This window comes from Tribolium madens, unplaced genomic scaffold (genome assembly GCF_015345945.1).
Source record: "Tribolium madens isolate multiple individuals breed KSU strain unplaced genomic scaffold, Tmad_KSU_1.1 Scaffold_97;HRSCAF=244;Tcas5.2_LG3a, whole genome shotgun sequence".
Lineage (NCBI taxonomy): Eukaryota > Metazoa > Arthropoda > Insecta > Coleoptera > Tenebrionidae > Tribolium > Tribolium madens.
Genome location: NW_025401069.1, coordinates 13,884,054 through 13,906,385, shown reverse-complemented (window position 1 = coordinate 13,906,385; position 22,332 = coordinate 13,884,054). Strand labels below are relative to the sequence as shown.

Here is a 22,332-nt window from a genome sequence, read left to right as displayed (position 1 = left end):
TTCTTCTTCTTCATCTATGTTTAATAGATTCAATTGTTCGAGGAGATTCAACTCTTCTGATTCTTCCTGATCTTCAGCATTGCCCAAATCTTCATGGCCTTGCAACATCTGATTTAAATTAGTTTGAAATTTATTAATTTTATTAATTCACTCACTTGTTTGATCAAACTGGGATGGCAACAAATCTGTCGTAATCGGAGTAATAAAACTACAATATGGTGTTGATTCACTTTTTGGACGCGATTCTGGGACCAACACCAAAAACAACCCTGTGTCAGGTCAGAAGCATTTTTGTTAAACTACATATTGGTATAACTGAAATACAAAAATGGGTAATTAGTTTATTATTACAAAAATCAATTGCTATTTAACCGAATTAATCTTTTTCAAAGCTGTTTTTTTCGAAAAAACTAATTTGCGCGTCAAAATTAAAAAAAGTACTGCCAACCACACACAATTTATTACTTTTATTTGGTAATGAAGGTAATTGATTTTATTTATTTATTGTTGAATAATGTGAAAGTGCTTTAAAATACCGTACCAACTAAACGCTTATTGTGATAAATTATCTAAAAAAACTTTTTCTTTGTTGAAATGACAATTTTGTTGGCATCCCTTTATTACTAAACAAGTAACCTAACCTCACAGAACCATAACCTCACATTAAAATATAAAGTAAAAAAATGTATGCAGCCTCCTTTGGGTGCTATAAGGTAAGAAACTAAAACATTGGTTTTGATAAAGAAATCATTTTATTATTACAAAACCAAGATTTGCTATTTAATCGTATTAATCTTCTTCTTTAACTTCTTCAAGGCCTTTTTCTTCGCCAAAACACTATCCATGCCCACTTTCTCCTCTTTGTTAACCGCCTCCTTGAGCCTCCTCAACGCCTTCTTATACCTCTCACTCATCCCCTCCAACTCCTCCACCCCGACCTCAACCTCCTCAATCTCCTTCTTCAACAAGGCTTTAAACGCTGGCACTTGTTCCTCATGTAAAAGTGTCACAGCCACCCCCGATTCACCCGCTCTTGCTGTCCTCCCCCCTCTATGTATATAAGTTTTTAGATATTTGGGGGCTGAATAAGACACTACACAATTCACCCCCGGCAAGTCGATCCCTCGTGCTAGAAAATCAGTACAAATTAATAAATCAATTTCACCTTTTGTGAAACTCGAAATAAACTCATCGCGGTTTTTCCCCTTCAAATTTGAGGAGATTTCCTCGATTTTTAGTCGATTTTTGAACAGCGATTTGAGGAGGATTTTCAGTCGATGGGCACTCTCAACCGAATGGGTGAAAATCAAAGTCTTTGTCAAGTTTTCACGTTTGAGGAAAGCATACAAAACGAGCGGTTTCACGTCTTTGGCACACACAATGTATTTTTCGGTTAGCTCTCTCGGGGTTGTGTATTTCCCCGATTTTTCCTCACCGGGGTTTCCCATGAAAAGTTTCGGCTGGAAAAGTGATAATTTCTCGATTTTTTCCGGGTCTTGAGTCAAAGTCGCCGAAAAGAGGAGCTTTTGAGGGGCCCTAAGACCGCGCAAAGTGCACAAATTTAAAACCCGATGATTTTGTACACAAATGTGCCTCTCCAAGTGGTACAACCAATCATCTTGCACACTTTCCAAAACTCGATCAGCCTCGTCAATAATCAAAAATTCGAGTGATTTTAAATCAAAACCTTCAGTCAATTTCAAGTGATTCACTAATCGGCCAGCTGTACACACAAGAATATCAATTTTGCTAACAAAACCAAAGGCTGCGTTGAAATAAACCAATTGTTTTTGTTCAAAATTAAACAAATGTTTGCCTGAGATGAGGCCAACTTCGATTTTGGTCCCCTGTGTGTACAATTTGAAGCTTTTAAACACTTGCTCAGCGAGATCCTGAGTGGGCAAAATCACCAAAGCCCTGATTTTCCTCACAGTGAATCGTTTCAAGGTTTGCACCACTGGTAAAACAAATGCTAGGGTTTTCCCACTTCCGGTGGGCGCACTCACACACACATCCCTCGGGAACATGATATCGGCATTTTGACGCACTTGTAGCAACCAGGGGATCACTTCCGCCTGCACCGGAAACAAATACCTCACCCCATTGGCCCGCAACCGCTCCCTGAGCCCCCTATCCAAAGCTTTGAGTTTCGAGACTTTCCACGTCAATTCTTGCAAGTCGGAGGAGATTAGTGTGGGGTTGGTGAGCCATTGGGGGAGAACACGTGCGGTTTTCGGTCTCTTGGCTGTGGTTTCGGCCCCCAGAATCGTGAAATTAGAAATGGGGGGTTTCGCTGCTGGTGGTGGTATGGGGGCTTCTGGAACGGGTTGGGGGGCCTCCACGACGGGTTCCGGGACACGACGTTTCTCACGTTCGCGCTCTCTTTGACGGATACGTTGCTGTTTCTTGCGTTCGATGCGTTTGAGGACTGTGGCCAGTTTTGCCGTTTCCTCTTCGTGGGTCACCTCCGGGGTGGGGTCCCCGTGACGGTTTATCACAAACAACTCCATTTTTGAGTTTAAAGTCAATATTTCATTTTTAAAACGTGTGCGAATCTGAGGTTATGTTCGCTTTTTGACAATTGACATCTTGAAATGTCGTGTGATAATTACAGAAATACGTTTCCACCGAATTCTTTACCTTACGAAAATTGTGAAAATTGAAAAAACAAACATTTTTATTACATTTTAATTCTTACTCCACTGAATTATAATATACAGAGTGAATATAAAAAAGTTTTTTTTTGTAGAACTCAAAAACAAAAGAAAATTTCGAAAAATTTTATTCTAGATAAAACATATTTTTATAACACTATCATTCATCAATTAGTTTTTCCAAAAAATAAATAGTTTAAGCGAAAAGCGTTTGGTTCCATACTTTTTATTCACTTTTTTTTTGTGTTAAATTGTGATTAGATTTGCAAGTCATCCAGTGTTAGAGCCCTACGATTGAATTATGAGCAACCACAGTGACAATTTCGACCTTTTTGATGGTATGTTTTAATCTGTTATTTTATCAAGTTGAACGCAAGTAAAAAGCTTCTTGTTACACAGCTGAGGAAAATGGGGCCCAAGAAACCAAAAATCTGTCACAACTCAGTGAAGAAAATAACCCGAAAGATTCTTTTTACACCAGTGTCCTCGAAGACGAGGCTGTCTCTAAGACTTCCGAGGACAGCGTTGAAATAATTCAGGACTTCCTCAGCACGGTGGAAGTCTGTGACGACGATGAGGAAGACGAGGCCTTAATCCTTTCCTCAATCGTGTCAAGTAAACGACGATGAGCCCCCGAGTACATGACTTGACGACAAGAAAGAGCCCCCAGAAGTTCAGATTGAAGACAGTGACGATGAGTATTCGAGTTTCCTCTCCAACGAAAGTAATAAAACTTTAGTAGCAGTGTTTGGATCATTAAAATTATCCACAATTGGCATTCGTTTATGGACTAAAACCGAACCATCAAGACTATCATAGGGGATTCCCTCGTTCTTGAGATGGATTGCCACCAAATGTAGTAAACTAGTCCACTGTGAAACCACAATTGCTTTGTCCTCACCAATCTTCGTTTTGAGTAAATTGATTAATGCCCGAATCTGGAATAAAAAAAAATTAAGTAATGTCAAAATTATTAACACCCAATAACTCACTTTACTACTCGCATGTTCTGTTGTAAAAACCGGATTTGAGGGATTCAAGTAGCCTTTTGACGCTTCTTTCAAACCAACAGCTTCATTAGCGAGACCTGTAGCAACATTTGACTCTTCTTCTTCTTCATCTATGTTTAATCGATTCAATTGTTCGAGGAGATTCAACTCTTCTGATTCTTCCTGATCTTCAGCATTGCCCAAATCTTCATCGCTTTGCAACATCTGATTTAAATTAGTTTGAAATTTATTAATTTTATTAATTCACTCACTTGTTTGATCAAACTGGGATGGCAACAAATCTGTCGTAATCGGAGTAATAAAACTAGAATATCGTGTTGACTCACTTCTTTGACACGATTCAATTTCAATAAACGGTTCCTCATTTTAAAATATTCACCATTCGGGTCGGCTAAAATTAATTCAAATAAGTAACAAAAAATTAACAATTTATGACAAATGTCATATTTTTGAAATCTAAATTACAAAAAAAAAATTATATTGGAAAAACAATAATTAGCATTACATTTTATTCATTTGTGAAATATAAATAATTATAAATGGAAAAAACGTAATTAAAGCCTATTTTTTTTTCTCAAAATCGATTTAAAGGCCGTGTAAACGTTGTCAATATTTTACTCATAAATCTAGATTGCTGTGAAAAAATTGACAATGACATTTGTGAAAAATGTCAATACTTTTTTATGTAATTTTAATCGTTTTTTAGTGTAAAATCACAACAACAAACAGTAAAATACTTTGTTTTAGTAAAAAAAAATGCTAAACCGCCAACTTATAGCTAACAAAAGGAAATTTGTTCAAAAATGATGACTACGTTTACACGGTGTGCTTAAACTGTTATACATCAATTTTACGTTGAAAAAATAATAATTCGCATGACATTTTATTCAACTGTGTTAAACTTGAATAATTATAAATGAAAAAAACGTAGTTGTTAAATATTTTTGTTCAAAAAAAAAAACGTTAAACGTTGTCAATATTTAAGTAAAAATGAAAAATTACGTGATTTAGTTCTTTTGATTTTAACACTAGGGAAATCATCGTGAGAATTTTACCAAGTCCCATGTCGTCGGCTGTTAAAGGTGCCTCCTGGGTCACTTCCATGCGATCTAAAATTGTCTTCTGTTTTTGGAGTAATTCCCCCAAAGATTGGAGCTTCACAGTGAGGGATTTACCCCGATCTGGCAAATTCTCTACTTTTATCACCCTCATAGCATTCTAAAATTGTTTAATTAAATTTAGAAAACTCAATCTTTTACTCACTCTAGTCCTCAATAAATCAGCCTCAATTGAGTTGACTTTTTTTCAGCTGTTCTTGGTAGTCCTGGTGCCCCACGACTGTTTTATGTGTCGGTTTCGTGACAAAGGAAGTGATGTTTGTTTGCTTGAGACTCGTTCTTGGGGGCTCATCCGTCACTGTCTTCAATCTGAACTTCTGGGGGTTCTTTTTTGTCGTCAAGTCATGTACTCGGGGGCTCATCGTCGTTTACTTGACACGATTGAGGAAAGGATTAAGGCCTCGTCTTCCTCATCGTCGTCACAGACTTCCACCGTGCTGAGGAAGTCCTGAATTATTTCAACGCTGTCCTCGGAAGTCTTAGAGACAGCCTCGTCTTCGAGGACACTGGTGTAAAAAGAATCTTTCGGGTTATTTTCTTCACTGAGTTGTGACAGATTTTTGGTTTCTTGGGCCCCATTTTCCTCAGCTGTGTAACAAGAAGCTTTTTACTTGCGTTCAACTTGATAAAATAAGAGATTAGAAAGTCGTCCTCCTGGTCGAAATTGTCACTGTGGTTGCTCATAATTCAATCGTGGGGCTCTAACACTGGATGACTTGCAAATCTAATCACAATTTAACACAAAAATCAAGGTAAAACCAGATAAAACTTCCAAAGCCGATAATTATTTGCTCGTCAAAATTCACCAAAAGTAACTGACATTTTGAAATGACGCGTGACAATTACAGAAATACGTTTCAACCGAATTCTTTACTGTACGAAAATTGTTAAAAAAAACATTTTTATTATTTTAATTCTTACTACACCGATTTATAATCATACGATACGTAAAAAACTCAAAATTGACAATTATTTTTTAAAACGTCTGTGAATTTGAGATTATGTTCGTTAAATATCACGCGACAATTACAGAAATACGTTCCCACCGAATTCTCTCACGTACGAAAATTGTTAAAATTAAAAAAAAATCCATTTTGAATGCATTTTAATTCTTACTACAACGAATTATACTCATACGATACATAAAAATGTCAAAATTGATAATTATAGTCTTGATACATTATAAATTATACTAAGCTACTCCTCTACTGAACTAGAATTATTGATAGTATACTTTGTGTTGCATTTTTTTGATATATTAACGTTCAGTCTTTGGTTTACCAATCAAAAAAACTCTTACATCACAATGAAACTTAAATTTTGCTATCCGTCGCCTTCTCGACTTGTGTCGTAGTCTTAATCACACTTTCCAAATCAGCTACAGCAGCTGAAACTTGAAACAGCCGTCCGAAAATATCAGCTAAATCGCTCTCCTGATTGGTCATTACAAAACACTCTACAAAAACAAGTGAAAAACAGTTTAAAACAAATGTCACAAACCTGGCTTATCCTGAATAACTTTCTTGCAATATAGACTTAAAATTGCATGCACATCATTGGTTGGATCGTAAACGTCTGAAATTTCTTTCAGTAATACGTCTTTATTCGCTTTATAGAACGCAATAGCCGCTGAAAATTTCTCACTTTCAATCAACTTGTACAAATTCGTGTCAGAATTAGAACAAGTCGGGGGCGAAACACCCCCGTCGGCTTCGTTGTCTTCGGTGCACCTCAAAAGGGCGTTTTTAATCGAAATGATATCAACAGTAACATCTTTCAACTACAAAAATCAATCAAATTTAACTCAAATAAAATGCACAAAAATACTTGAGCCATTTTCAATGTGTTGTGCAATGTTGCAATGATTTTATTCCCAGCTTCGATCAATAGTAACAATTGAAAATAAAGCTTGTAGAGTGATTTTCCCAAATCGAGTAAATAATGATGAACTTCAATGGGTTGTTGACCGCTTAAATATTCCACTTTCAGAGTGGTTTTAACTGCGTTACAATACTAGAAAAAAATCAAGTGTGACACTCGTTAAAAAAACACACCAAATAAATACCACAGCGGCTTGATCTTTCTTATCACAAAAAGTCTCCAAATGTTCTTGCACTTCCAACATTCCATATTTCAAAGTTTCGATAAATTTCGTGTTGCTCAAAGCCGAGGAATTAAACCAAATCAGACTTGGCGGTAAAATACGATACGACATAATATCAATCATCGAATTTAATCGAGAACCGATTAATTTAATAGTCGGTAAACCACCAGCAGCCGACTGTATCATAAAACAACAAGAATCTTTCGTTATATCAATCGTCGATAAACAAACATCTCGAATGAGATTTTGTAATTGGTGGAAAAACTCCAATGTATTGGTCGATATTTGTATCATATTTGTTTGAATAAACAACGTCCAATTCTCCAAAACATCGCTTTTGCTCGGTCTTATCGTCAAAATCCCCGTAAAATTCGGTGACGCATTACATGGTGTCACCTCACCCAAATCGCCAGCACTTGAACCACTAAAAAACAAATTTGCTACGCCACTGACTCATAACGTTGTTGCTTGGCAACCAAACATCGTTACTAGGGACAACAACGTAAACAATGTCTGTCATTGGTTGATGACACGACAGTGGCGGCGTCGATACAAACCTGGTATCGGATCGTGCACTTGAAATAATCTGCGAGGGATGTTCACGTAAAACAAGCGACGATGGAGGAAAACTAACACCTTCACCGGTAATATTATCAAATTCTGTCGCAATTACAATCTCATCAAGGGGTGATTCAGAACCGATTTCATCATCAGATGACTCCTCTGTCATTAATCTCTGAATAAAATTCAATTAAAACATGATTTAAATAAAAGTAAAATTACTTTTCGAACTGTTAACATTGGTGTTTTTTCACTTAAACTATCCTCGAGTTGTTTCAAACTCGGTTGTTCTTCTTCGCCTTGACTCAACGGTCGACGACGTACACCCCAATTAAAATTATCGGTACTTTCACCCTAAAAAAAAACACAGGGTTACCACCAACCAAACAAACCAACCAAAAAACACTACCTCAATACTTTCACTCTCATATTCAAGAAAATCAAAATCTTTAAAAACACCAAATTCAGTTGCAGCATCATCCCTTCTTGATCCGCCACTGATATCATTATTACCACATGACATTTCCTCCGTACTTGATGCCATACTTGATTGTCTTTCAATAATGTCAGAAGTTTGACTAAAAATGACAGATGGACTTTTCGGTAGTCCAACTCTTTGTCCACAAGTCGTTAAAAGATTAACAAGACATTCTCTGACACGTCCTTGTGACATCCAAGGTCGTTTCCAACCGGTTTGTGGTGCGACATCTGCCGGACTTAATGAACATGAACGTCGTGGTGTTACCATTTGATTGGCTCCACCACCATCCTCCCCACTCTTATTGAAAAAACGTCGACCAATCACAGGTGTTTGTGAAACGTCAAATGTAAATTCCATTGTACGACCTGGAAGTTCTTTACGTGCAAATAAACTATCTTCATTGAAGGAGGGGTGGGGGACGGGATTGACACTCTCCCAGTTTGAATGAACTGTAATAGGGGGCGCTACTAGTGAACTTGATCTAGTCACAACTAATTTCAATATTTTCAAAGCCTCCTTCCAGTGAATCCCTTCAATGTATTTGACAATAACACGAAGAAGATCAGTGTTGATTGGTTGAGCCGCCGCTGAACCTAAATCAACATAGTGGAGGATACAATGAATGATGTTTAGGATGGGGAGTTGAAGGTTATTGGGGCCTTTTTCAAGGACTTCAATTAAAAAAGTCAACATGTTGAAACTGAGATGGGAATAGGTGTCGTAAAGGTACTTAATTACACATTTCGTCCATTGGAAACTCTCTTTACTGAAAGTTCGACGACTGTAAAGATTCATTACCGTACCTAAATTTTCCAATTTTTTACTTTTCTCAATACTAACCTAAAAAAAAAAAAAACAATTATAACTGTCATTATTGTCATTCAAGACCCACTTGTGCGATATTCTCCGCTGCTCGAATACAAATCTCATTTGCATCCTCGTAATTCAACAACATGTAAGGTAACAAAGCGATGACATTCATCGGAAAAGCGATAGTTTGTGAGGGATCAACCACAACCAAGGTCAAGAGGGGAGTAAACTGGGATAGGAGCGCCGCCACTGGTTCGTATATATTCGCATGTGTGCAACCCTAAAACAAAAAAATCAGTGTTGACAGGTCTGGTGATTTAAATGATTTGGTGAAATTTTTTCTAAAAATTCTAATTTCTGATGATTTTTTAGAAACGTGATTGTAGAGTTTCAACAGAAAATTAATTTTGAAATATTTTTTTTAAATCGAGCATTAGTAAAATTATTATTTTTTAATTATTGAGTAAATAGTAAATAAAAATGATGACATTTTTGTTTTTTTTTGAGCATTATGAACGTTTTTCTAACCATGCAAAAACTCAAATGCTATTTTTTTTTTCAAAAGAAAAATCGAAAGATAGTTTTGTTTTTCTAAATGATATTTCACCCAAGGTAAAAAAATCACATTATTTTGTCCATTTCTGAGCAAAAGTCGAAAAAAAGAAAAGAAAAAATTTGATTTTTTTCTGAAATGCATTATTTTCAATTATTTTGATGAAGTTTTGTTGAAAATTTGAAAGAAAATTTAAAATTGACTCTAAAATGAGTTTGTTGTAAATGTAGTAGTTTTTTTACCAAAAAATTTTACCAAAACTTGGGAAATTATGTTAAAACAAGGTAAAAAAAAATAAAATCAAGTCTAAAATGTATAATTTTTCTTTATGTATTTTCTAAGATTTGGAGCCTTTTTTCTGCGAAATTAAATGAATTTGAAAAAATTGAAATTGTAAAATTAAGTCTGAAATGCCCTATTTTTTGAGTTATCAAGTGTTTTTCCAAAAAAATCCCAAAATTCGTGAGATTTCACCAAAACTAAGTAGGGAATTTCAAAATTACATCTGAAATTTACTATTTTTGATAATTTTGATGAATTTTGAGAGTTTTGCTGAGAAACTTAATTAATTCTAGATTTTGCCAAAATAAAGCAGAAAATTGCGAAATTTCTAAAAAGATTTTAAAGATTTTTTTAATCAAGAAACAAAATAAATTAAAAAGATTTTGCAAAACAAGACAAAAAATTGTAAAATTGGCTCTGAAATACATTAATTTTTTATGATATTAGCATTTAGCAACAGCATTTTTTACTTAGAAACTTAGTAAATTCCTGAAATCTTGTAAAATTTCTAATTTCTGATGATTTTTTAGAAACATTAATAAATGTATTTTGAAATAATTTATTGAATCGAGTATTTGCCCAAATGTTGGTAAAATTAAGTTTTTTAATTATTGATGTAGTAAATTTGCGATCAAAAATGATGACACTATTTTTTTTTAGCATTTTGTACGTTTTTTAGACACGCGAAATTTTCTCAAAAACAAGTTGAAAAATCAAGAGATAATTTTCTTTTTCTAAATAATTTCACTCAACATGGTAAAAAAATTGCTAAAATAGGTCAAAAGGTACATTATTTTGTCCATTTCTGATCGTTTTAGTATGTTTTTAGCCAGAAACAGAACTATTTTGCAAAATTTCCTTAAAAACAAATCGAAAATTTATCAAATTAGGCCAAAACTAGTGTTATTTTTGCATTTTTAGAGTGTTTCATAACGTTTTTAAAATACATTCAAATTTTGCTAAAACTAACTGAAAAATTACCAAATTAGAATGAAATTGATACCATTTCAGCTCGATTTAGTTCGTTTTTGAACCAAAGACTCATTTATTTTGCAGGATATTGTCAAAACATGCTTAAATACAACAAAAATAAATCAAAATTGATGTTATTTCGTTTGTTTCATTCGATTTAGCTCTTTTTGAGTGAAATTTTGTCAAAAAATGGGACGAAAAATGCAAAATAAGATCAAAACTGGTGTTAATTGCAAGATTTTGTTAAAAACAAACCAAAAAAACATCAAATCAAATCATTATTTTTACTAATTCAGTGTTGCCAATAGATTTTTTGTTACCCGGTATTTCGCAAAATTGAATTAAATCATATAATCTTCGTGTAATCTGGTGAAAATATTTGTAAACCTGGTAACTTTTCAGTTCAGTTCTGGTGATTTTAATTGTGTTGGCAACATTGACAGAATAATCTCACCTTTAGTAATAAAGCGTGAACTCCTGGGAACGAATTCCATCTCAATTGTGACTGCAATTTTTCGACTTTATCACGAGCATCGGGCCGATCTAGTGGCAACCGGTGCATGACACGTGCTAGTAATCTCACAGCCAATAGAAACTCATGTTCATAGTCACTCTCAAGTAGCGACACAGCCAACCAAAACAATTGCGATAAAATCGTTAATTTATCATCTTGAGTCGCTGAATCACCCAATAATTTCAAACTTTGAGCTGACCTTGAACGTGACAAATTCGACGCGAATTTATTCCCTGTTCGATGCTCAATTTCCGTCTTTCGTTCTTTGGTTTCATTCGGCGATGAGACATTTTTTCGCAAACAATACGACACTGAATAGCTTGTACTTCGTGCATGTCCGGTTTGTATCGAATGATTGAATAATGCAGTTGCAGCATTATGTGCAACACTTTGCTTAACCAATTCCTTATTATTGAGATTTGGTGTTGATTTGAAAAAGTCTTTCATGAAATCCAACGGTCTAAAATCCGATTCGAGTGATTCAACGGCAGCTTCAAGCGTCAAAAGTAGTTCAGTGACGTAACCTACAACCAACACTAATTACAGTTTCCTGTAATTTTGACATTTTTTACCTTGCATATCCTCCCCTTGTTCGGCAACTGTCTCAACCAACCGACTTAAAATATCCGAAAGCATACGTGACGAGATTGGTACACGTAAAGCACGATAGATTTGTAATGAACGACCGGCGTAATGACGTGACGAACAACTCAAACCAAGTTGTAGCGCCGTTTGAGCCCACCTTTCATTCACATGTGCATTGGGTAATGAAAATTGAAAAATTTTCAAAATGTGTTGAAGAAAAATATCAATTTGTTCGGCACTTTTCACCGTCCAAACTTTCGCTGTTATATCTTCGTAATTCCATAATGGACCAGTCTGATTACTCAAGAAATCAATCAATGATTTAATGACAAGTGACACACTCAACTCTAATTTGTTACAAATCAATGGTGAATCCTCAGGTGTGACAATCACCGGTGGAATTGTCACATCTTTAGTTTCCTCACCTTCGGGTAAAACCCCACAATTTTTAACTTTATTACCCTCACCGAGATAAATATCAAAAACCGAGTCGGCTTCGGTGAAACTATGCTTAAAAATGGGTAATTGTGGTGTCGACAACCCCAATTGCAACTGATTCGTTTTACTATTGAGTAAAATATGAGCCACTGTTAAATGATCGTTGTGTTGTGCAAGTACGACGAGTAAATTGAGTAAAAGTTGTTTGCAATGTTGGTAGACCAATGGACGAGTATGATCCAACCCAAGAAATAAAATATGGAGCATTAAGGGGACATGAACAGTCCAATCTAACTCAATTCCATCAACAACAACATCGCACAATAACATCACACCGACGTTACATCGGTGAAACCCCGAAATCGGTTGAGAACTATCGGGTAAATACTCAGTTAAGGGGGCAAAATACCCACCATATTCGGGCATTGGTAACGGATGTGGTTGAGGTATATCGAATTTCTCACGAAACATATCATCACCTTGAACCTGGAAAAAAAAATTAATCTGAATTTCTAACAACTTGACTCACATCATCTGATGATGAACAACCATCATCTGAACTACGTAATTTCTCAATGCGGGAATTATAATCCGATAAAACGTTACTCGAATTAACTTTTGATGGGTCTTCACCACTGTGACGTTTCGTATGAATTGTACCCTTCTCGATATCTGTCAAAAAAAAAAAATTACAGTTTCCTGTAATGTCAAGTCTTATAATTACTCAAGTCTTGTCTAGCGTTGGAATCTGATTGTCCTCCACCCCCATTTGTCCCATCCGAGTGACTTGAAGTTTTTCGCATGACAGTCAACCGGTAAAATGGTGGCGTTTCTGTCCTTTCAATCAAACAATTTAAAGTTTCAACTGTTTGTAATTCGAGCATCATTTCATCAAGTAACCTCACCGGTTGTACTCTTGCCAAATACAAAACAACACGTTTTGTCTATAAAATTAGTATGAAACGGACCGCAGACTAAACACATGACTTACATATGGAAGTAATTCACAGGGTGCCATTCCAGATATTATAATCAAATAGCGTATAATGACTTTCATATTATTAGGCCATGATGTACACAATGTAGCCCAAACTTCTTCAATTTCTTTCGAATGATTATCACCGAATTTTGCAGTAATGTAGAAAATATTATTTAGTACCATTTCAGTAGCTTCAGCTGAACCCCAACCTTCCTTACGCCCTCTACCGGTCTCATTAGCGTAAAATTGGTACGTGTGGGGGTTTGGTGGTGGTACATTGGGGTCCACCAATTCCATATTATGCAACCAAGGAAGTAAATATTGAAGTAATAATTGTCTGACTTCGGGACGAGCCGATTGAAACCGATAAGTGATTTCTACAAGTCATTAATTAACACAATTGTCACAATTTGTGTGTAAAATACCCGAAAACATCGGCATTGTTAATTCAGGATGCAGGAGTGCCAACTGTCCCGATAAATGTACTTGAGATCGTCGATAAGTCGTAGCAAGGAGTGTGTCTAAAGTGCTACGTCCTTTATCACCCTCAGCTACAATTTCAATTAAATTTGATACTACTACAATTCTACCAACCTAAATCACTCTCAGCGAGTGGTCCAACTGTTCCAAAAAACCTCTTATCTAACAATTGCAACAGTTGCAATGCTGTATCACGAACAGTAGGCCTTGGACATCCCGTATTCATTAAAGTGACATTAATAATGGCAGTATAATGGTCACAGGGGTATTCTCGAGCACTGAAAATCGTCGCTAATGCAAGAAAACATCCATCAGCTACGGCATAAGTCCCTGTGTAACACTTATCGACCACCCAATCGAGTAAAGGACCAATATCGGGGTTTGATTCCAGGAAAAGAATTACAGTTTCCTGTGCTAATGTATTCACCTAAGAAACAAATGACAATCAAATACCAACAAATGTGATTAAAATATACCTTTTCTTCGCTACTGTCTAATAAACCGCTCAACCAATGATAAATCATGCTGTCTTCGGCCAAATCAGTCGTATCAAAATATGGTCCACAACATAAAAGTGCACTCATTGCTTGTAAGGCAACAAATTGCAAGTCGGAATTTTTCTTAGCCGATGTATCATTTTCATGGATGTTTGAAGGTGTTAAACCGTATTTTCCGGCCCAGAATGAAAACATCATGAAGAGATTTCGACGCAGGTCGCGTTTTAGTAACCCGCGACAAGCTTCCACTGCAAAAATTTTAGCCCCCTTGAATTTTTTGGCCCAATTATAGATGAATAGAAGTTACGTATACAGAGTGGATGGCCCCATTTACACGGAAATAATAAAAAATCAAATATGTTGACATTTGTCAAAAATGACATTAGTTTGACTACGTTTGTACGGTGTTTTAAAACTGTTCTGGAATAAGCCAATTTTATGTCAAGAAACACAATAATTACTACTACATTTTATTCTTTATGATTAATTTGGATAATTGTAAATGGAAAAAAAGTAAATAAGATCTAAAATAAAGTTTTTTTTTTCTAATTGATTTGAATGCCGTGTAAACGTTGTCAGTATTGTACCCAAATTAGGATTGCTGCGAAAAAATTGCCAATGACATTAAATTCGTAACAAATGTCATACTTTTAACTTAATTTTTATCGATTTTCTTGTCTGAGACTTTCAAATCAGTATTAATAACGTTTATTTAAGCTTCAAAATTAGAAAATTTAATATTTTGACATTTGTCAAAGATGACATTAGAACAAGTTGACTACGTTTATACGATGTTTTGAAACTGTTCTTGAATAAATCAAATTTTATGTTGGAAAAACACAGTAATAGGCATTACATTTTATTTATTTATGATAATCTTGAATAACTGTAAATGAAAAAAAGTAATTAAGGTCCAAAATAAAATTTTGTTTTATTAAAAATCAATTTAAACGCCGTGTAAACGTTGTCAAATTTTACTTATAAATCTATTTTTTATTTTATTCATTTATGATAATCTTGAATAACTGTAAATGGAAAAAGCGTAATCAAGGTCCAAAATAAAGTTTTTTTTTAAATCGATTTAAACACCGTGTAAACATTGTCAATATTTTTTACTCATAAATCTAGATTGCTATGAAAAAATTTACAATGACATTTGTAAGAAATGTCAATATTTTGGACTTAATTTTTATCGATTTTCTTGCCTGAGACTTTCAAATCGGTATTAATAACGTTTATTGAAGGGTAAAAATTATAAAATTGAATTTTTAAAAATTTGTCAAAAATGACGTTTAATTAGTGTGACTACGTTTACACGGTGTTTTTAAACTGTTCCCAAAAATAAACCAATTTTCACGTTGGAAAAACAATAATTAGCATTACACATTATTCATTTATGAAAAATATAAATAATTATAAATGGAAAAAACTTAATTAATACTTAAAATAAAGTTTTGTTTTTTTCAAAATCGATTTAAACGCCGTGTAAACGTTGTCAATATTTTACTCATAAATCTGGATTGAAAAAATAAATTTACAATAACATTTGTAAGAAATGTCAATATTTCGGACTTAATTTTTTTCAATTTTCTTGCCTAAGGCTTTCAAATCTGTAATAACGTTTATTTAAGCGTCAAAATTGCAAAATTTAATATTTTGAAATTTTTGAAAAATGACGTCAGAATTAGTGTGACTACGTTTACACAGTGTTCTTAAACTGTTCTCAAATAAACCAATTTTGGAAAAACAAGAATTAGCATTACACATTATTCATTTACGAAAAAAAATAATAATGTTTAATGGAAAAAACGTAATTACGATCTAAAATAGTGTTTTTTTTATTGATTTGACCGCCGTGTAAACGTTGTCAGTATTTTATCCAAATCAGGATTGCTGTGAAAAAATTGACAATGACATTTGTGACAAATGTCAATATTTTTAATATATTTTTTTAATAAACGTTTTTCTTGCTAAATCAACCGATATAATAATAATACTTTGTGTTTAAGTGAAAAGAGTGGTCAATCCCCAACTTACGGCTAAAAGTCTTGATGAGTTTTTTGGTAAAATAAGCAAAATGCAGTGTTAAATCCTTGACACTACTTGACGTTTTATCCGGTTCATTTTCCAGATACGACCTCACTCCTTCAATAAATTCAACAATGGAGGGATGCAACGACTGTGTATCCTTTTCAAGAATACAGGAACTGCTATTAAAAGTACCATTTTCGGCGATATATTCAAGAGTACGCATCAAATGTAAACGTAAAGCGTCGCGACGCCGTCGTCTTCTTACATTCTCCTGCTTCTTATCGATCGCTTCACGAAGATAAATAATCAATTCTTCCATTAAATCACGACAAGCGTCGGCATTTACATGCCCGACGGCATAAACAGCTGCATCTCTCACATCGGCCACTTCACATCGTAAAAGTGGCACAACAAGTTTATAAAGACTTGTGGGGGAAATACCCGAAGATGTTTTATTATCAGAACGTTCAGTGTTTAAACTATCCGGGGATGAACTAAAAAGTGATACTAACGCCAACTATCGACAAACTAACTCAACCAACCTCAAACTCAGATCCGGACTAGCACATCTGACAATTGGATTTGCCATATGTGGGACTACTTTAAACGCAAAAGTGATGTAATTTTTCCATAGATGCATATAAGCGTCTCGTTCATTGGGGGGTTTCCTCAACGTGGCTGAACTCCGTAAAAGTGACGCTCTATTATCATTAACAGGCCTAAAATTGAACAAATCAAATTTAAACTTCAATAAATCAAGTTAACTAACGTCGGATCAACAACCGAATACAATGCATTTAATCTAGTGTAGACAATAGGCCATGAATGTGTTGTCACATTTGGACATTGTGTCAAAATCCTTTCCAAAAATCCAAACAAACAACAACTCCACGGATCAACAATCGTAAAACAATAACTCGAACCGGTTTTAACCGAACCATCTTCGGCAAGTCCCGCATTCCATGCCGAAAGTGTCCGATCAACAAGCCATTGCAAATCGATATTACTCGCTGTTAAAACTGCAGTTTTCTCAGTTGGTGGTAATAAAATAAGACACTTTTCGGCCACTTTCGGACAACAAGCATCGATTATATCAATCACAGGGGGATTACCTGAACAATTCAATACTTTTAATAGACTTTTCACTTCTTTGAGAATCAAAACTGAGACACGTTTCGTTGTTACACGATAATTACACAACATAACAAGTGCTAAAGCTTCAACTAGGTGAAGTACCGACGACATCGGTTCAGATTTACCCAAATCAGTGCGTTTATTCATCGTATCAGTGTCTTTGATTCGTGTTGGGTTAGTTAGGGCCCCCTTCCAGGCACATAACAATGTCAAAATCATTTTCAATCCGTTATCAATAAGATTCGGGAATGTATCAAGCACGTCTTTGGCCAAGAATTGAGATAGCCCCCATAAAACATCCTGTCGCCAATCAGGGAAATCAATAACAAGTGTTTGAAGACTTTGATAAGCCAAACCGCGCAATTCTTCATCCATATGAACAGTTAAACGACTCAAAAGATCAACAAGTTCAGAACCAGTCATACCATCTGGGATAAGTCGTGGTACTGCAGCCACACAAGTCCTAAATAAGTCAATTCGGGGCTTTCGTTCTCCTGTTATCATTTCATCAGGCTCCTTATTAACATTCTGTGTGTTTGTCATCATCAGGGGGCGTCCATATTGCGTATCCAACGCACGTAAAATATCAACAAAGACACGTCGAACGTGGGGGAAGTACGCACTAATCCCGATACTCCTTGCCGTATCTTCAGTTAACATTTTATTCAGGAAAGTTTTACGGACACGTAGGGTATTCCCACTGGGGAGGACACCAACCGAACGAGGCATGGGGGGTTCCCCTTCTTTCTGTTGCAAACTATCAGCGACCACCAAAAACGCCCTCAATCCAATACTCATTCTTTCAGGTGTTAAGATTATTTTAATTGGTCGTCCGACAGATAATAAATCAAAAACGATTTCTCTCATTGCAAAATCGAGACGTTCCTGTGCTATAAACTGTATAATTTTCACGAAAATATTTAAAGGTGTGTCACGGGGAACCACACCTTTTGAGCCTTTCGGAAATAACGAATTTACAATACTTTGAAGACGTGATTGTGTCGCTGTGTTACTCTCACATTTGATTCGAATCATGTAGACCCACAGGAGACGATAAAGTGATTCTAATGCGACACGACACATTTTCGGATCACGATTTTTCAAATGTGATAAACACATTGCGAGAAAATAGTGCCAATTTTGGAGGAAAAATTGTTTCTGACTGACACATAGTAGACAAGTGACGAGTGGAAACAGCGCCAGACGGTGTTTGGATTTGGTACTAGCGTCCAGGGTTTGAGAATAGAGCATTTCAACAAAGTTTTTCAAACATGGGACGTTCACTTCGTTTTTGACAGCCTATTACAAAAAAAAAATTCATCAAAGTATTATATAAGTATTATTTTTTAAGTTGGCAACAGTGTTGTCAGGTGTGGCGAAATTTCACCAGAATTTCAACCAGAAAATTGATTATTTCGAATTGGTTAAAAATAGTTCTATTTGTTTTTTACTAGATTTTACTAAACAGGATCGAAAATGCCAATTTATTTTTGTCTTTTTCGAATACTTTTTCAGCTGGAAGTAAAATTTCGTTAAAAACAATCCAAAAATTCAACAAATTCGACCAAAAACGGCGTTATTTTTACCTTTTCCAAGTGTTTAAGCATGTTTTTGCGATTAAAAGAAAATTTTAAAAATTTTGTTAAAGCAGGCAAAAAAAAATTGCAAAATTAAATCGAAATTGATATTATTTTGAGAGCAAAATTAAGACAAAAATAAGCCGAGAATGTTTTTACACACGTTTTTGTACTACAATCTCAGGGTTTTTGCGTGATTGGTTAAAAACGAACTAAAAAATTAACAAATTAAGTCGAAAATTACATTCACTTTGCATTTTTTTTTGAGAATTTTAGCACATTTTCAGCTAGAAACGAATTATTTCTCAAAATTTTGTTAAAACAAGCCAAAAAACACAGCATTAGGCCAAAAATGATATAATTTTTTCCTTTTTCGAAAATTCAAGTAGATTTTTAAGCTGAAAACTCATTTTCTCAAAAACAAGCCACAAATTCAACAAAATAGCCCAAAAACGGCCTTTTTTGTCTTTTCCGAGTGTTTTTGAGAGATAAAAACACAAAAAGTTCAAAATATTCCATTCAAACAGATTAAAAAATTACAAAATTAAATCGAAATTGATATCATTTTTTAGCTTGTTTCGCTTGAATCACAGAGGTTCATTTATTTTGCAAAATCTTGTCCAAACACGCTTAAAAACAATAAAAAAAATATTTTTTCAAGCAAAATTAAGACAAAAATAAGTTAAGAAACCACAAAATTTGACCGAAAATGCCTTACGCGTTTTTTTACCAAAATCTCAAGTTTTTCACTAGATTTCGCTAAAACAAACTAAAAAAAAATTAAGTCTAGAATTACATTTTTGCATTTCTCGAACATTTTAGTACGTTTTTCAGCTAGAAACGTAATTATTTCGCAAAATTTTGTTAAAAACAACCCAAAAAACAGAATTTTGCCGAACATGATATAATTTTTTTCTTTTTTCAAAAGTTCAAGTAAATTTTTAAGCTGAAAATTCAATTTTTTTGTAAGAGTTTGCCATAGTGTGTCAAAAATCACTAAATTGTCATAAAAAAAAATTATATTATGATATTTTTACCTTATTCTTAGACTTTTTCGTCAAATTTTCTCGAAAAAAAAATCGAAAAGACCCACATTGGTTAAAAGTATTTCTATCTGTTTTTTTACAACATATTAATTACCTACTAAACAGATTCGAAAAAAAACACAATTATTTTGCGAACTTTTGTCAAAAACAAGCCGCAAATTCAACAAAATAGCCAAAAAACGGCGTTTTTTGTCTTTCCCGAGTGTTTAATGATGTTTTTGAGGAATAAAAACACAAAAAGTTCAAAGTATGACATTGAACAGAATAAAAATTACAAAATTAAATCGAAATTGATATCATTTTTTAGGTTGTTTCGCTTCGTTTTTGAACCAGAGGCTGATTTATTTTGAAAAATCTTGTCCAAACACGCCTAAAAAACACACAAATGATTGATATTGATGTTATTTTGTTTGTTTCAGTCGATTTAAATGATTTTTGAGCAAAATTAAGACAAAAATAAGCTGAGAAACCACTAGACTTCGCTAAAACAAACTAAAAAATACTAAAAAATAAAGAAATTAAGTCTAGAATTACATTTCTCGAGCATTCTAGCACGTTTTTCAGCTAGAAACGCAATTATTTCGCAAAATTTTGTTAAAAACAAGCCGAAAAATCACGAAATGCATGTCATTTTTTATTTTTTTTTGAAGAGTATAAACGGATATTTAAGCCGAAAACTGCATTTTTTCGCGAGATTTTGCCAAACAAATCGTAATCTAGTGAGAATTTGACGAATTTTTCAACTCGGATCTGGTGAATTTTATGTTTTTAATCTGGCAACGCTAAAACCCCTACTTACTGCCGCCACAGGTACTAGAATCTCCACAAACAAGCCTGCTAAAGCATGCTTTACATCTTTGTCCTTCACTTCGAGAAAATACTGTGCACACTCTTGCATGTACTGAAAAGAGGCCTCAAACTCCTCGATTGGTACCATCTTGACACGGAAAAATTTCATACCCATGAGTAAACTAATAATACTTTGAGTGGTATGTGGAGTGGCTTCGCGCCCCCTTAACTCTTTCAATTCATTCATGAAACGTGTTTTAACTGATTGAAAACGTGATTGGGCCAAAACACCAATCACTTCAGCGTAAAGATCGGAAATCATGTGAATGTTACTCCCATTGGGGTTATTCTGAATCCTGAAAAAAAAAACTTTAGAGAAATTTTGAATGATTATGATTATAATCACAACCCTTCGCGATATTTGAAGTGTTTAAATGCAAGATTTTCGATGTACAAGACTAAATCTTCATGACCTGGATGAAAAGACAACTGTTTCAGTACTTCGATTAATACGAGACAAAAAATAAATTCAACGGCCAAATCACGTCGTTCTTTTTGTATATCGACTTCTGAACGTTCTACAGTCTCTGTGGAATTCCCAGCCACCATGTAAATAATACTGAAAGGGAGAAAAATCAATTAAAGTGAAACCATAACAAAATTATTACCTTTTCTGTTTAATATCGGACTTTTTCTGTTCCTGGTGACTCACCTCCGCCATTTGTCTCTCATACCACGAATACAAAGCACGCAAAAGTGACGGCAAACAATGCTCAGCTACACACCCAAACGCACTTAACAGTTGGTCAAACTGTGGGTCTTCCCCCCGTTGCAAGGTTTTCGATAATGGCTTTTCGTGTGGTTCCCCCATCACAGCTTCGATTTTCTTCTCGGCGAGGATCGTGAAATCGGAGAAGAGACTCCTCATGACGTACTCCCCCGGTCTTATATCCAACTCGACGCTACTCCCCGAGATGATTTGGGGGAAGTACTCCTTGTGCACCCCCCAAGGGAGCAACATTCCGCGATTGGGGGCCGGTGATGCCGCCACAGTCGCGTTCTTCCTATCTGCAGCTGAGTTTTGATTAGATTGAAATTGTGTGAATGGGGCTTACAGATCGAGGGGCTGTCCTCGTCGTTGGACAAAGTCGCATGGATTGTGGAGAGCGAAACGGTGCTTTTTTCGGTCATTTCGGAAACGGTGGTGTTGTCGCTGTGGGTGTCGGAGCACACGCTTTCGGAACATTCGGAATCGTTGAGGGAAACGTCTGGAAATGGGGGTTAGGGGGTGCCACTACGAGACGCACTATACCTGTGTCTTGGCCAGGGGGCGCCTCAGGCGGGTTATCACACATGCTGAGTGCTCAAAACAACATACTAACTTGCAATTTTAACACCCAAAATCCTGCAAATTACAATTTCAATAAAAGTGATAATTTTTGACCAGAAGTGCGACAATATGATCCGCGATCATTGTTTACATCGTCTCAAACTGAATAAATGTCGCAAAAACACAATTTACACGAAAATTCCTCACTTTTATTTTATTATTGTTAACTGTCATTTGTCAAAATTTCGACTGGTTATGCAACCCATAAAACACCCGAATGTAAAAATGGTATTTTTTAAAATAGTAATAAAATACTTGATAAAAAATTGAAAACAAAATGATGTTATTACGTTTTAATAAAAGAGAAATTATGATTTTTGCGATTTT

General features: G+C 35.0%; 2 protein-coding genes across 2 annotated transcripts; both read right to left on the bottom strand.

Annotated features, from left to right (window-relative positions):
* Positions 1-733: 733 nt before the first annotated feature.
* LOC123015267 (probable ATP-dependent RNA helicase Dbp73D) lies at positions 734-2,612 on the bottom strand. Its single transcript, XM_044414907.1, has one exon. The coding sequence runs from the start codon at positions 2,508-2,510 to the stop codon at positions 777-779; it is 1,734 nt and encodes a 577-aa protein (XP_044270842.1). The 5' UTR covers positions 2,511-2,612; the 3' UTR covers positions 734-776.
* A 3,258-nt stretch (positions 2,613-5,870) lies between these two features.
* LOC123015262 (protein furry) lies at positions 5,871-22,185 on the bottom strand. Its single transcript, XM_044414898.1, has 25 exons — positions 22,072-22,185; positions 21,928-22,020; positions 21,731-21,883; positions 21,284-21,689; positions 21,025-21,234; positions 20,626-20,971; positions 16,839-18,502; positions 16,612-16,788; positions 16,076-16,563; positions 14,018-14,286; positions 13,656-13,968; positions 13,487-13,612; positions 13,074-13,438; positions 12,807-13,026; positions 12,612-12,754; positions 11,632-12,568; positions 11,000-11,583; positions 8,821-9,018; positions 7,857-8,768; positions 7,670-7,801; positions 7,444-7,622; positions 6,848-7,310; positions 6,610-6,795; positions 6,283-6,562; positions 5,871-6,238 (listed from the first exon to the last, which is right to left on the bottom strand). The coding sequence occupies exons 2-25, from the start codon at positions 21,968-21,970 to the stop codon at positions 6,096-6,098; spliced, it is 8,937 nt and encodes a 2,978-aa protein (XP_044270833.1). The 5' UTR covers positions 21,971-22,020; positions 22,072-22,185; the 3' UTR covers positions 5,871-6,095.
* Between the last annotated feature and the right edge of the window lie 147 nt (positions 22,186-22,332).